At 38.8% G+C, this 14,444-nt stretch overlaps 1 protein-coding gene across 1 annotated transcript in view; it reads right to left on the bottom strand.

Annotated features, from left to right (window-relative positions):
- Positions 1-11,096, bottom strand: part of INVS (inversin) — a 119,786-nt gene extending 108,690 nt beyond the window's left edge. Inside the window, exon 1 of the mRNA XM_081103571.1 lies at positions 10,973-11,096. Within this exon, the coding sequence (XP_080959697.1) occupies positions 10,973-11,078 (106 nt within the window). The 5' untranslated portion in view covers positions 11,079-11,096. The remainder of the gene's footprint in view (positions 1-10,972) is intronic.
- Positions 11,097-14,444: the final 3,348 nt, after the last annotated feature.

Here is a 14,444-nt window from a genome sequence, read left to right as displayed (position 1 = left end):
TCTTTTGGCTGTACCTACTCTACTCAAAGCTCATACAGTACAACAAAAGAAACTGCAATTCCTTTTCTCTGCAGAGACTGGGGGTGGGGTGGGGGAGAGCCCTATGAACCATTGTGCCCCAAATTAAGCAAAGGATGGCAATGAGGTGGTATCTTACCCCTTCCCAACTAGAGAGTGGGGGAGTATTGTGGAGAGGAGAAAGCTGAAGAAAACAATTCTTTTTTTTAAATATATTTTTTATTGTTGATAATATTACAGATATCTTCCATCATCTCCTCTCCCCTTCCAAAAAAGCAATTCTTTAAATAGATGCATGAAGTTGTGGACAACTTCTGGGCAGCTCATGTATGCAACTAACCAAAATCAAACTTGGAAAACTGTGAGTTTCTTAATAACTTAGTTATTATTGGGTTACAACCTGACGCAATAATCTCTCTTCTAGGTGTTCACTCAGGGAAAACAAAAGCATGAAAATATGTTCACATAAAAACCTGTATGTGGATATTTATGGAAGCTCCATTTATAATTGTTAAAAACTAGAAACATCTCAATTGTCCTTGATCTGAAGAATGACAAGAGAAACTGTGGCACATCCACACAATGGGATACTGCTCAACAATAAAAACAAATGTACTGCTGATCCACTCAAGAAGATGGGGGAAATCTCAAATGCATCAAGTAAAAAACTCAGCCTCGAAAGATACCTGTTGTTGGATTCACTTATATAGCATTCTGGAATATGCAAAATTATAGGAACAGAAAACAGAGCAGTGTTGGTTACCAGGGCTGAGATGTGGGGAGGTATTGATTATACAGGGACATATGGGAATTTTGGGGTATGATGGAACTGTTCTATATCTTGATAGTGGTGGTGATTACATGACTATGTATTTGTTAAAATTAAATAATTGTACAAGGGTGAAGTTTATAATACTCACTGCATTACACCTCAATAAACTTTATTTGACAAGAACAACAACAACAAAAGATACCATGGCACCCTAACCGGTTTCACTCAATGGATAGAGCGTTGGCCTACGGACTGAAGGGTCCCAGGTTCGATTCCAGTCAAGGGCATGTACCTTGGTTGCGGGCACATCCCCAGTGAGGGGTGTGCAGGAGGCAGCTGATTGATGTTTCTCTGTCATCGATGTTTCTAACTCTCTATCCCTCTCCCTTCTTCTCTGTAAAAAATCAATAAAATATATTTAAAACAAACAAAAAAAAGATACCATGGCTCCTGCCATGCACTTTAAGTGAAAAAATGCTGCTACTTTCATCACAGGTAGTGATCAGGTATGTATATACTAGCTGAGGGCAATATCATGGGAGTTGAGAATAAGGGAAGCTGGTTACTCTTTTTTTTTAGACAAGCAAACTAAGAAATTTTACCTTTAGTTTTTTTTATTTTTCAATTACAGTTTACATTCAATATTATTCTGTATTAATTTCAGATGTGTAGCATAGAAGTACTTGACAAAATCATGTGCTTTACACAAAGCTTTTGCACATCATAGGAAACTATCAACAAAACGAAAAGACAATCTATTGAATGGGAGAAGATATTCGCCAATGATACATCCAATAAGGGATTAATATCCAAAATTTACAAAGAACTCTGACAACTCGCCTTCGCTGGTTTGGCTCAGTGGCTAGAGCATCAGCCTGCAGACTGAAGGGTCCTGGGTTCAGTTCCAGTCAAGGGCACATGCCTAGGTTGCTGGCTTGATCCCTAGTATGGGGCATGCAGGAGGCAGCCAATCAATGATTCTCTATTATCACTGATGTTTCTATCTTTCCCTCTCCCTTCCTCTCTGAAATCAATAAAAAAAGTATTTTTTAACAAAAGAACTCAGACAACCCAACACCAGAAAACAAACAATCCAATTAAAAAGTGGGCAGAAGACCTGGACACTTCTCCAAAGATGGCCAATAGACATAAGAAGAGTTGCTCAATAGCACTAATTATCAGAAAAAAAATGCAAATCAAATCCTAATGAGATACCACCTCACACCTGTCAGAATGGCTCTCATCAATAAATCAAGAAACAGTAAGTGCTGGTGAGAATGTGGGGAAAAAGCCAGCTACTTTTAAAGTACTTTGGCATGAACTCTGCTAATGGGGGAAGAAAACTGACCAAATGAAATACTTTCTTTGGGGAAATATAAATGTTAGATGAAGAAAGAGGTGTCGCAGTTCTTTCTGAATTGTTTTGTGCCTGTGACTAAACTATGTTTTAGTTCTAAATATTTCAATGTATATTTACATCTTGGATATACTGGAATCTAGAAGTACTGTATAGCATTTCAGATAACTCAGTTTGCTAATCCATGTTTCCACGTATATTCATAATAAAGCAAGAAAGGTCATGGCTCTTGAAATTCAAGAGCCTTACAAATATATTCAGATTGCCTCCTGGAGGAAGCAGGTGTTCTTTTTCAAAACCTTGGTTTTGAGATGGAGGCAAATTTTGCATTCGATCAACATATGGGATCACAGAGGCTCCTGTGCACAAGTCTTACGAGTGGTAAAGCTCTGCAAGATATATTTTGTGGATAAGGGCCTCCAGTATCTAATCCAGAAGATTTCAGAGATTTTATCCTTGCCTTTATAAGATAAGGACTCATTTAAACCCAAACTCATTTACAAAAATAAAATGCATTATGGGGAGAGCATGTTCCTTTGAGCTCTTCTGAAGTCAAAATGACACTAACAGAGAACATGTGGGAGTAAGGCCAGTCTCCAGTTGTCTTTCACAATTAAACGACGCTCTCTACCAGCATCTCACTTGTGAATGTTAAGCAGATAGTAGTGTCTAGAATTAGCAAGATGGCAGCAATTCTTATAATCTCCCCCTAGAGTGCGATTCTCCCTTTGGTAAGGGAGGGGACTCAAGAACTGTGGTCACATGTACAAATGCTGAGAAATGGAGGCAACCATCACATCCTGGGATAATACTAACTGATTACATTTCTCAGGGCCAAAGCAAAATCAGCAGCATGGGGTTAATACAGGGGTGGGCAAACTTTTTGACTCGAGGGCCACAATGGGTTCTTAAACTGGACCGGAGGGCCGGAACAAAAGCATGGATGGGGTGTCTGTGTGAACTAATATAAATTCAAAGTAAACATCATTACATAAAAGGGTATGGTCCTTTTTTTTTTTAGTTTTATTCATTTCAAACGGGCCGGATCCGGCCCACAGGCCGTAGTTTGCCCACGTCTGGGTTAATAGGTAACTCTACCACCAAGACATAGAACATCAGGCCAATTGCTATGCTCTTCCCCAGTCAGTAATGGACAGGGAAACTTCAACCTTCTCTTCAATCCCTGGCATACTTTGTTTTTATATAACTGGTTATTTATACTTCCCAACAGAGAAGATTTTACTGGGTTATGTCACCCATTTGATATGTAATGGCTGTAAGGCAAAATTTGTGTATTCGAGGAAACTGGAGGCATAGATCTCCTATTCATGATGAGAAAAAGCAGCATTCAGCCTCAGTTCAACCCCGTTTTGAGTTGCTTTAAGAGGATGGTGGCTTTATGGCTAGTTTCTGAGTAACAAGGATCTCTTCAGGTTCTGAGCTTCCTGGCTAACTGAGAGAGGCCTGTGCCTTTCCCTACCTGCCCTCCCATCCTCATTAGTTTCCTCAATTATAAGATTCAGCCAATACCTGCCCAGCCTACACAATAGTTTACTTTGATGTTTAAGTAAAACGACTGATTGTTTGGAAGTGTTTGGTAATCGCAACATGTACAAACGTAGGGCTTGCAATGTAAACTAATATGCACTAGATGACAGGCACTTGTATTTGCATTGCTGTCGGGGACAGCTAATACGGAAAGCAGCTGCCTCGTGTGCTATGTTGTTTTAATTATTCTGGCAACTGTAGAGAGAGAGCCTCTAATCCAGGGCCATTTGGTGCTCGCTTTAACTGGGCTGGCATTCTGCATGTGCTCACCCTGCACAGAGCTCAGAAAGCTGAGCTGAACCATGACTGGAAAGCCGCTGCTCTACTGCACTCGTTGTTTTAAGGCTACTTGGGGCAGAAGAGTCTGTATGGTTAACAGATTCAGATATGCAGACACCAGAGCTTCAGCTCTAGCAGTCAAGAGGAATGACTGCCACTTGTAATGACAGTTGTGCCAGTCCACACCGTAGCTATGGAGCCATACTCTCCAACACAAGTAAATCCAGCATTCTCTACTGACATCTTATTTGCTTGTTCTGAATGTTACCTTTGTGTGGCATGAGAGATGCACTGCGTCTGCTTTCATCCACTTCCTATGTCCTATCTTTTGTACTATCAATCTTGGGAAGGCATTTAAAAAATATCTGCTTATTGTTTTAAAGGCATCATAGGAACAGTGGAAAGAAAATAGGATTCATAATCAAGAGATTGGGATTGACTCTCAACTTTACAGTTATTAGCTCTATAACTAAAGTTCTTAATTTCTAAATCTCAGTGTCCTAACATATAAGAATAACTTTCATATTTTGAGGACACTTGAGATTTTATATACTATTTTTACATAATACCTCATTGTAATTGTTGTGGTATCTTAATATGTCATTTACACTTACTGCTATTTTGAAATTGTCATAGTTGTTAGATCTGCCACTAGATCTTGCTATTTAATGTGTTAATAAAAAGTGATTATAGGTTTATTGCTATATCATAATTTAAAAGTACTTTGATAACTATCAGTTAAAATATAACTGATTTTCTTTGGATTCCTATATAATATATTTAAGCTCTTAAAGACATAGTTCTGAGAAGGGCATAAGCTTTATCAGATTGCCAAAAGGGCCTGTAGTACAAGAAAAACAAAAAGTTAAGAAAAATCCAATCTAGATAACCATTAAGTTCATCAATCAGGTGTACACCTAATCGGTTTTCTTTCCTGTCTCTCTCACTCTCTATGCATTCATCCATATGAATGTGCAAGTGTCTGCAGGAGCAGCCCCATGTTTAGTATTTAAAAGCATGCATTTTGGAATTAGACTTTCAGGCTTCAATCTTACTTTTGCTGCTTATTAGAAAAGTCACTTAATCTATGCCTCAGTTTCCTCACATACAAAATGAGGACAATAATGGTACCCAAGACTCTTTGTAGTGCTTTACTATCAAATGAGTTAATGAGTTGCATAACACTTCAAACAGTGCCTGGCACATATAACATACATTTGTAAATGTTGGCTAATTTTATTACTATTATTAGTATGGGTGCATATACATGTAAGTATATTGATATACACATATGCATTAAGGAAGCATTTATAAAACATTTAGTGACCCATAACATTTAAGGTCAGGGTTGGGGTAAAAGAAGAAGTATCCCGAAATAATGCCACTATTCTACCACTTATGAACCTCCTTGCCATACCTAACTACTTTGTTGGGAGATGCCATACACAAAGAGAGAAAATGATTCAGAGAGACTCATACTGGCTCAGAACAGGGGGGGCGGGGGGGGATTGTGATAGAATCAGAATGTTGCTGCCTGGTCACTTAACCACTGCCAACCACCCCAAACACTATTAGCAACAACAACATTACTCTTGACACACTGCATATTTACAAATAATTAGTTTGGTTTTCACAAAGAAAACAGTATTATTTGTTGTTGCATCACCACCCATAGTTACAATTATTTTTCTTGTGATGAGAACTTTTAGGATCTAATCTCTTAGAAACTTTCAAATATACAACAGAGTAATATTAGCTATAGTCACCCAAATGTTTTACAGTCATTATCCAATTTAATCCTCACAGAAGCAGAGTATTATAGCTTATAGTTTACAGAGGAGGAGACTTAAGCCAAAAAAGATTAAGTGGCTTAGCCAAGGTAATACAGCTAATAAATGACAAAGCCAGAACTCAAAACTCAGGTTTATCTGACCCTAAAATCCATGTCCTTTCTACTACACTACATTGTACAGTATCAAAATGAATTTACTAAATTCTATTATCAACTATATCTCTGGTATTCATTCAAATTATTTACATTTGATGTTAAGAGATAGCCCTATCTATAAATGATAACCATAGCACATAAGGATTTTACTATGTATAGTTATGCTTTTAGGATCCAGAACAGAGCTCTAATTCATCTGAATCTAAGATGTAATGGGTTAAGTTAAAACATTAATGCATTGTATTAGGTTAAACACTAAAAACTGCTACTAAAACGATGTCTCAGGGAAAGCCTCTTCAATTCTCCTCCGGGATACTGGGCAGCAGACAAAGTGTTCGATTTAATTAGCTGTGTATGTAGAAAGAGATGCTCATCTGTTTCCATGGAGGCAAACACATCACTGACATACTTCTCCATGGAAACAGAGAAGGGAAAATAGAAAATGCTAAAGTGAATGAATTCACTGAACAGCTGGTGAGCAAAGATTCAAGAAAAACATAAAACATAATCTGTAGTACTATGTTACTAGTTTAGAAAAAAGAAACATGTGCTACATAAAAGAATGTATACGATACATTTAGCTTATATACTTAAGATGAAACAGTTACTATTTTAATAGGAATATACAAATGTTGAGAAATAAGACAGAGCAAAGGTATTACTGTTTTGCACAGAAGACATAATGGCAGAATTCTTAAAGATGAGCAGTGTTACAGCTCAAAGTCAGCAATGAGACAAGATGATAGAAAACATAGGGAACCGATTTATAAATAAATTTATCAGCTTTATACTGGTTTCACATCATCATTTTGCTTATCTTATTTGTTTTAAGGATTTTTCTTGGGGGCTATAAGATTATAGAAATATTTCAAGTTTTATTTTATGGTATATTAGTTAATTTGTATTACTGAGCCTGTATAAGTATTTTTAATTTATGAAATACTACATGCTCTGTTTCCTTTCAAAATTATACTTTTCATTAAAACAATAAACAATCCCATTTTCTAAGATATTTTCTCTTAGGTATTCTGACTTAAATTTTTTTCCATTGAAATTTAGTCCTAACCTGCCTCTCTATTCAATTCAATTCAACTCAATGCACATTTAAAATGTGGTCCTCAAGATGATTATAGACCTCTTAAAAGGAAAGATATAATATCTATTCATTTCTTTAACAAATATTTCTATTGTGCCTACTGAGTGCCAAGTACTGTGCCAAATTTTGTGGATGTAGTGGTAAATTAAACAGACACTGTTTATTCATGGAGGCTACTAACTTATAGAGGAGAAACATAGTTATTCATATAAATATACAGTTACAATCTGAGACAGGTCTATGAAAGAAAATTACAGAGTTCCAAGAGAGAACACAATGAACAAACTCACTGAGTTTGGGTGTTCACAGCAGGCCTCTTAGAAGAAGCGACTTGAATGCTGGGATCTGAAAGATGACTAAGAGTTAGTCAGAGGATGGAAGACCAGAATTTCAGGCAAAAGTCCTGAGATGGAAAAGGGCTTGGTAGGATTGAGAAACTAAAATAAAACAAGTTTTTCTAGTGTAAGGGTGGTGAAAGGTGAGGTTGGAGAGGGGAGAAGGTATAGGCACACTTTTAAATTTTATTCCAAATACAATGGGAAGCAATTAAAGAGTTTCTGAGCAATAAACAACAAAATTACATACACAATTTTCCGTACAAATGAACATGGAACAATTAGCAAAAATATGTTCAGAAAAGCAGAATGAACCTGATAGTATTTAAAATCTATATTTAGGTGGTAAAACTACAATGTAATTATTACCATGAAAGTCAAGGTAACAATTATTCTAAGGGGAGGGAAGGATGTATTCGGGGCTTCTGGGGACCAATGTTCTGTTTCTTGAGTGGTTACATGGATGTTTGCTCTATATTCATTTGTTAAACTGCATATTAAAGTCTTATGTATTGCTCTCTCTATATATTTCAAAATAAGAAAATATGTTGTTTTCCTTTAATACAAGAGCGGTAAAGCAGTAGGGACAATGGGTACAGACCGTTCAAGAAGCTTGGTTTGGTGAGGGAGTGATAATTGCCTCCATACACATTCTCTCATTTTTATTTTCACGAATTAAGCACCCTGAGTTTTAGCTGGGCATGACACCATCCAAGGAGAGACTTTTTTTAGCCTCTTCTGTCCTAGGTGTGGCTCTGTGTCTAAGTGTAGTCTACCTCCTGCATGACAAAGTGCTTTCCTGCTGGCTGGGCTATGACTGCAATCTACCTGCCTCTGACCCAGAGGTGGAAGCCACATGTTGAGAATGGCAGAGCCAAGCCCTAACAGCATCCCTGTAATTATGTGAAACAGAAATGTCTATTCACCTTAGATTGCCCAATTACCTTTGTATTATTATGAGAATGAAATATACTTGTATCTTATTTAAGTCACTTTTATTTTTTAAATAATTCTTTATTGCTGAAAGTATTACATATATCCCCTTTTCCCCCCCTTTACCCCCCTCTAACCCGCCTTGTCCCCCACCTTGCCCCCCCCCAGGCCTTCAGCACCCTATTGTCTGTGTCCATGGGTTATGCATATATGTATACAAGGTCTTTGGTTGATTACCTCCCACTCACCCACCCACCCTCCCCCACCTTCCCTCTGAGATTCTGCACTCTGTTCCATGCTTTGAGTCTCTGGATCCACTCCATTCACCAGTTTATTTTGTTACTTAGATTCCACGTATGAGTGCGATCATGTGATACTTGTCTTTCTCTGACTGTTTAAGTCACTTTACAGCAGCTTAGTCTGTGCACTGATACAGTTATGAAGGAAAGTTGAGAGATATGGTAATACCTAGAGGGGGGGATGAAAGAACAGGGAAGGAATTCTAAATAATGGAGACAACAGACACGTTTAAATGTTGATGGGAAGAATTATAATAGAAGAAAAGGTTAAAGATATAGTAATGAGATTTTTTTAAAAATGGAGCAGGTACCTGAGAAGATAGGAAGAGATAGAATACAGAGCCATGTGTGAAAGAAGTGACCTTTGACACAAAGGGATATATTTGCTCTGTTTTAGAAGAAAGAGAGATGATGGGTGCAGAGGTAGGTCATTTGTAAATATCTTGCTGAAAGATGAGAGAGTTCCTATTTACAGTCTTCATTTTCTGTAGGAAACATAAAGCATTAGGTGAGCATGGAGGGAGAGAGAACTGGCAGTCAGAGGTTTGGTAGAGTGAGAAGATATGAAACCCTGATGATGGAGAAATGTGGTATTGTGAGCACAAAGTGTTGCGTGACCATTTGAAGAGGGTAATCATGAATTTAGGGTACTATCAGTCTCCCAGAAAGGTGAAATTGTTCAGGGGTTGGCACATGTAGATGGATTAGGTCCATCCAGAGCTGGGATGACAGCAGCTAGGGGCAACAGCGGTGAGGAGGAAAGATGATTTTCCAAGAAAAGGATTTTAACAATAGGCTATGGAATCAGGGTTGAATATGGAGGAACATAAAGACAGGAGGAGACTAATAGCTGAAACTGAAAAAAAAAATAGAATGTGGAAGTCTCAATGACATTGAAAAACTATTGCTCTTATTAGTAAGTGAGCTGGAAGTAAGAGAGTTTTAGTTGAATGGCGGATGTTGAAATGAATGCTTCAGATGTAGTAAAGATGTCAAGTTCCCGGGAGTAACTGTGAATACAAGATGAGGGGAAGCTAAGTTATCAGGTGCAACATCCCTAACAGAGAAGAGAAATCTCAGCAGTGTGTGGTAAAATAATTTTGTCTTTAAAGATAAGTAGGAGATTATTTAGTAGAGAAAAGGGTACGATGAGGAAAAGGTAGAAAAGAGGAGAGGGAACAGAGGTACCGGGAAAAATAAGATAAAATTCATGGCATACTGGGAAACAGAAAGCCTAGTCAGAAGTTAGGGTGCCTGGGTAGAAGTTCCTGGAGAAACTGGAAAGGTAGGATGAAAATAAATTCTGAAAGAATGGGTATGAAAGTCCAAGTAGTGTGGATTTTATTTTTAAAGCCCAAGTTGTCAATCATTATGTCACAGACACTGATGTGTAAAATGATTACAAGTAATATACATTTTTATTTTCTTTATTTTATTTAGGGCTAATGACTTGTGAACAGGTGAATTTGTGGGTTTTATGACTTTGAAAAATTCTTTCCCATTTTGTCCTTGAATACTGTCCCTCTTCTGTTCACTTTGTTCTCTTCTAGAACTTCTACTAGTATACTGGACCTATCTCTATATATATGCTAGGCAGGACACTGAATCAGTGTCAACCAATCAATGATAGGAAGACCAATAAATCAATTTTAAATCATCATAATCCTATATAATAAAAGCCTAATATGTTAAGTATCCTGTCGTCCAGTCATCCGTTCAACCAATCAGATATGCTAATGATATGCTAAGGCCACTCAACCACTCGCTATGATGTGCACTGACCACCTGGGGGCAGACACTCTGACTGGTAGGTTAGCTTGCTGCTGGGGTCCAGCCAATGGGGACTAAGCCAGGACATGCCCTGGAGCCCTCCCGCAGTCCCTCCCCGGCTGGCCAACCTCCTGCATCCCTCCCTGGGCCCCATTGTGCACCGGTGGGGTCCCTCAGCCTGGCCTGCACCCTCTCGCAATCTGGCCTGAGGGACCCCTCCCGCCCCCCCGGCCAAGTGCACGAATTTCATACACTGGGCCGCTAGTTTAAAATATTTGTAAATGTTAGTACTTCTGAAATATATTAAATATAAAGATCATTGTTTACTATCTCATTCTAGATCTCTGCTATTACAAAGATGAATTACCTTAGCATACATATCCAGATTCAAAGCCAAATACACAGATATTTCTCAAGTACTTTTCACCTAATTCTAATCCATATTTTTAAGTTTCAGGACTTAATTTGTTTATTGTTCAAGTCCTGGAACAAAATGTAAATAATAATGTATTTCCATTAAAATGTGTAAGTACAGTGCAAATTAAAACTAAGATTAACAAACTTCCTTAGGACAAAGAGTTATTTTTAAAGTTTCTGTATTTACAGGGACTGCTTACCTATGATGAGCCTGTGAAGAGCACCCTTATCTCCGTTAATAGCAGCAGCATGAACTTGGGATGCTAATGAGGAGCCAGTAAAGAACAAGTTCTCTGATCTGTTCATAGTCTTCTCAGCAACTGAAGAAACCTGAAACAATTATTTAAGCCATGAGCATACACAGGAAACATTTCTAAAAGCTGTCTCATTAGTCGGAAATAGGTATATTATAAATATGGTTTACTAGAATCTGTGACTAGGATTCAAAAAATCTGCAGCCCTGGTCCTAGAATTGCCTTAATGTGGCAAATTGGGTGACCCTTTGTGCAAGTTGCTCATCTTTATTATGAAGGGATTAGATGCTCCTAAAACCCTTCTCAAGGGCTATCCCAGGGGGGAAAAATGGGGGGAGACTCAATATTTAACATTAGGCACAGTGCCCCAAAACCACATTGATTTGAAGTTAATACAAGTAATGTAACTCCACATAATATTAAACATTAGAATTGATATTGGGAATAAAGGTAATGACCAAGCCACAAAATAAGTATAATGTGAACTTAATTGTTAGGTCAGAATTAGCCAGATTTGAGTGCTAAATTAAAACCTAGTTCTTTTTTCATGCAGATAAAAGGCAGAATTTTTTTTAAGGCATAATTTTAAATTTTTATTTGTTGTTTCCTTGTTGCCCACCAGGGAAATACACCTAGCTTGAGACCCTGACCTCAGGATCTTACTTGGAACACCACATCATTATAATTAACCATGTTTCATTAAGGAAAATTTTTTTTTCTGATTAGTAGTCTGATATGGTTGCTAGAACTACTTAGAAATGCACTATATGCTTAGGAAAATAGTGAGTTCTCTATCATGACCGTATAAGCAGAAGCTGGATTATGTCAGAAATGCACCAAGAATTCAAGCACCTGCCGAAACTGGTTTGGCTCAGTGGATAGAGCGTCGGCTTGCGGACTGAAAGGTCCCAGGTTCGATTCCGGTCAAGGGCATGTACCTGGGTTGCGGGCACATCCCCAGTAGGAGATGTGCAGGAGGCAGCTGATCAATGTTTCTCTCTCATCGATGTTTCTAACTCTCTATCTCTCTCCCTTCCTCTCTGTAAAAAATCAATAAAATATGTTAAAAAAAAAAAAAAGAATTTAAGCACCTGATCGGAAAGGAAGAGGGACAGTGGCATCAATGAGCTTAAACTTTCTCCCAAAACATAAGACATTCCATCAAAGCTGAATGCCTAAATGGAGGTTAAGAACTGTCAGAAACACAGGGAGTCATGGGGTTCAGGCACAGGGGATCACACATACAGCTATTTAAAGAGAGCAGCTGTTAATGAGCTCGTTAGTAGCTTCCGAAAGGGTAGGCAAGGCCCTCTTTTGACTTTACCAAGGAGCATCACGCCAATCTTTGTGACTCCCGAGAATTTGAGAGTTTTGTAAGATAAATGATCACTACTGATGAGCTAGCACTTGTGTTGTCACTGACAGGGATTTTTGGTTCAAATGCTGCCTCAGAATGAAGGTGTTTTCTTAATTTGGGTAAAGGTCAGCTCTTCGTGTCTTTATTTTCATGGGCGTGGTGAGACACTTGTCGTGTCTGAGCGTGTCTGTCATGTCAGAAAAGCCACTCTCATATGCAGGCTATATTTAAGCGACTTGAGAGAAGCTACAAAACAGGGGTGGGGGTAGAAACACAGTAGAGAAATAATTGCACTAGGGCTGGAGGCTCTCTTCCATTAATAATAAGCAGCGTGCCCTTTGGCTACCTCAGCTCTCAGACTTCCTATAAAATGTGAAAGTGGAAAAGGTAGACCACGTTGATTCATTCAACAAGTTAAGTACTATGGATGAAAAAAAGAAAAAAAGGCCACAGGCTAACCTGACTAGTTCAGAGAAGACCTGCATGGCAGCGGTGCAAACTCAAAGGCCTAAAGTAACCACAGAGGATGGTCTGAAATTAAATATTTAACTGAAAGCAGTTTCTAGTGGGTAGTCATGGCCTAGGCCAGTATTTTCCCTGACAAAGATCAATTTCGATCTTTACTGAGCCTATTGTCTTTGTGCACGTAAGATAACATACCTGTGAAATGTCTGGGTAACTTGTAACTTCCCTTTTTTTCCAGACCCCTCAGGGCACAACAAATGGCACCAGGGCTGGAAACCACAAATTCCCTCATTGTTATTGTTATCATGTTAATTGTCAACTGTTAACTATGTTAACTATCCTGTGTCCATCTATGTAAAAGAAGCACATGTCCATCATTTCACTTTTTATCCAATCTCAGAGGTTTCCCTACCGGCCCCTCCCAACCCCATTTGCTTTCTCCCATCTCCCTAATCTATCACCAATGGATTTCATGTAACCCACTGACTTCTTCCCCTTTGATGGTAATTTATAAAAAACAAGGTAAGAAAACAAAAAATAAAAAAAACCAGCCATCCTCTGGAGCATTATCCCAATCTGAGATTTTGCTTCCCCGCAATTCACATCAGTTTGGCTGAAATAAACTCACAAAAATTCTTTACAGGTTTGAATGTTTTTACGTTAACAGTACCAACTATGTGCTGGGTATTGTTCTGAACTCTCATACATGTCATTTTAGATTCTAAGTGTTCAGAGTTTTACCAGACAGGAAACTTAACTAAAGTCTTGGTTTTGCCACTATCTAATTTTGTCACCCTGGGAAAGTGATGTTCTAGGTGTTTTTTTTGCTTATTTGTCTTTTTGGCTCAAATTATTACTTTAGAGCTACTGGGGTTTTTTTTTTCTGTAATCATATTTATAGATGAAAATCAAGACCACTTTAATTATAAAATGCAAAGGTATCGTCATCACTACTAATTGTAAAACAAGCCAGTGTGATAAATGGTCTAATAATTTATAACTGTACAAAACTAGTGGAGCTGTAGTCACAAGCAAGGAAGAGTAATTCTGATTAGGACTAAAGGGCTGGTTGGTTGCGTGGGAAGGTCTCAGAGGCTGTGACATTTTAGATGAGATTCCAGACAGAACAGAGGTGAAGGCCATTCCAGGCGGCAGGAAAGCTGGAGCAAAGGCAAGGCATAGGGAGGACCACAAAAAAGAAGGATGCATCCAGGTACTTAGTCGTGATTGTTCGGCTACCATGTGGGGCAGGTGACCCGGCTGGGTGTCTGTAGCTGAGACCAGAGAGCGGAGGCCACGTGAAGATCCTCAACTGGCTAATGAGCTCCGTCAACTGTCTTGTGGGGAGTGACCACGCGTTAGCAGCGCTGTCACGCTTGAGCTTCTGTTTACAACGTGCTTTCCCATCCCATCCCGTATCTACTCCTCATTCGCGCCCGAAGAGACAGTGAGGGATGCGTCGTCTACTTATTCAACCGAGGCCCCCAGAAGTGGCTCCGACTCAGCAGGCATGAGCGCGGAAAGCAGAGGCAGCAGGCGGGGAGGCCAAGGATGGAGGCTCAGGCCACAGGTCAGGCCAGGAGGACCATGAGTCTC

The sequence above is a fragment of the Myotis nattereri genome, assembly GCF_964212035.1.
Source record: "Myotis nattereri genome assembly, chromosome: 12".
In the NCBI taxonomy this organism is placed as follows: Eukaryota; Metazoa; Chordata; class Mammalia; order Chiroptera; family Vespertilionidae; genus Myotis; species Myotis nattereri.
Note: the sequence above shows the minus strand (reverse complement) of the source record. Positions and strands in the feature narration are given on the sequence as shown.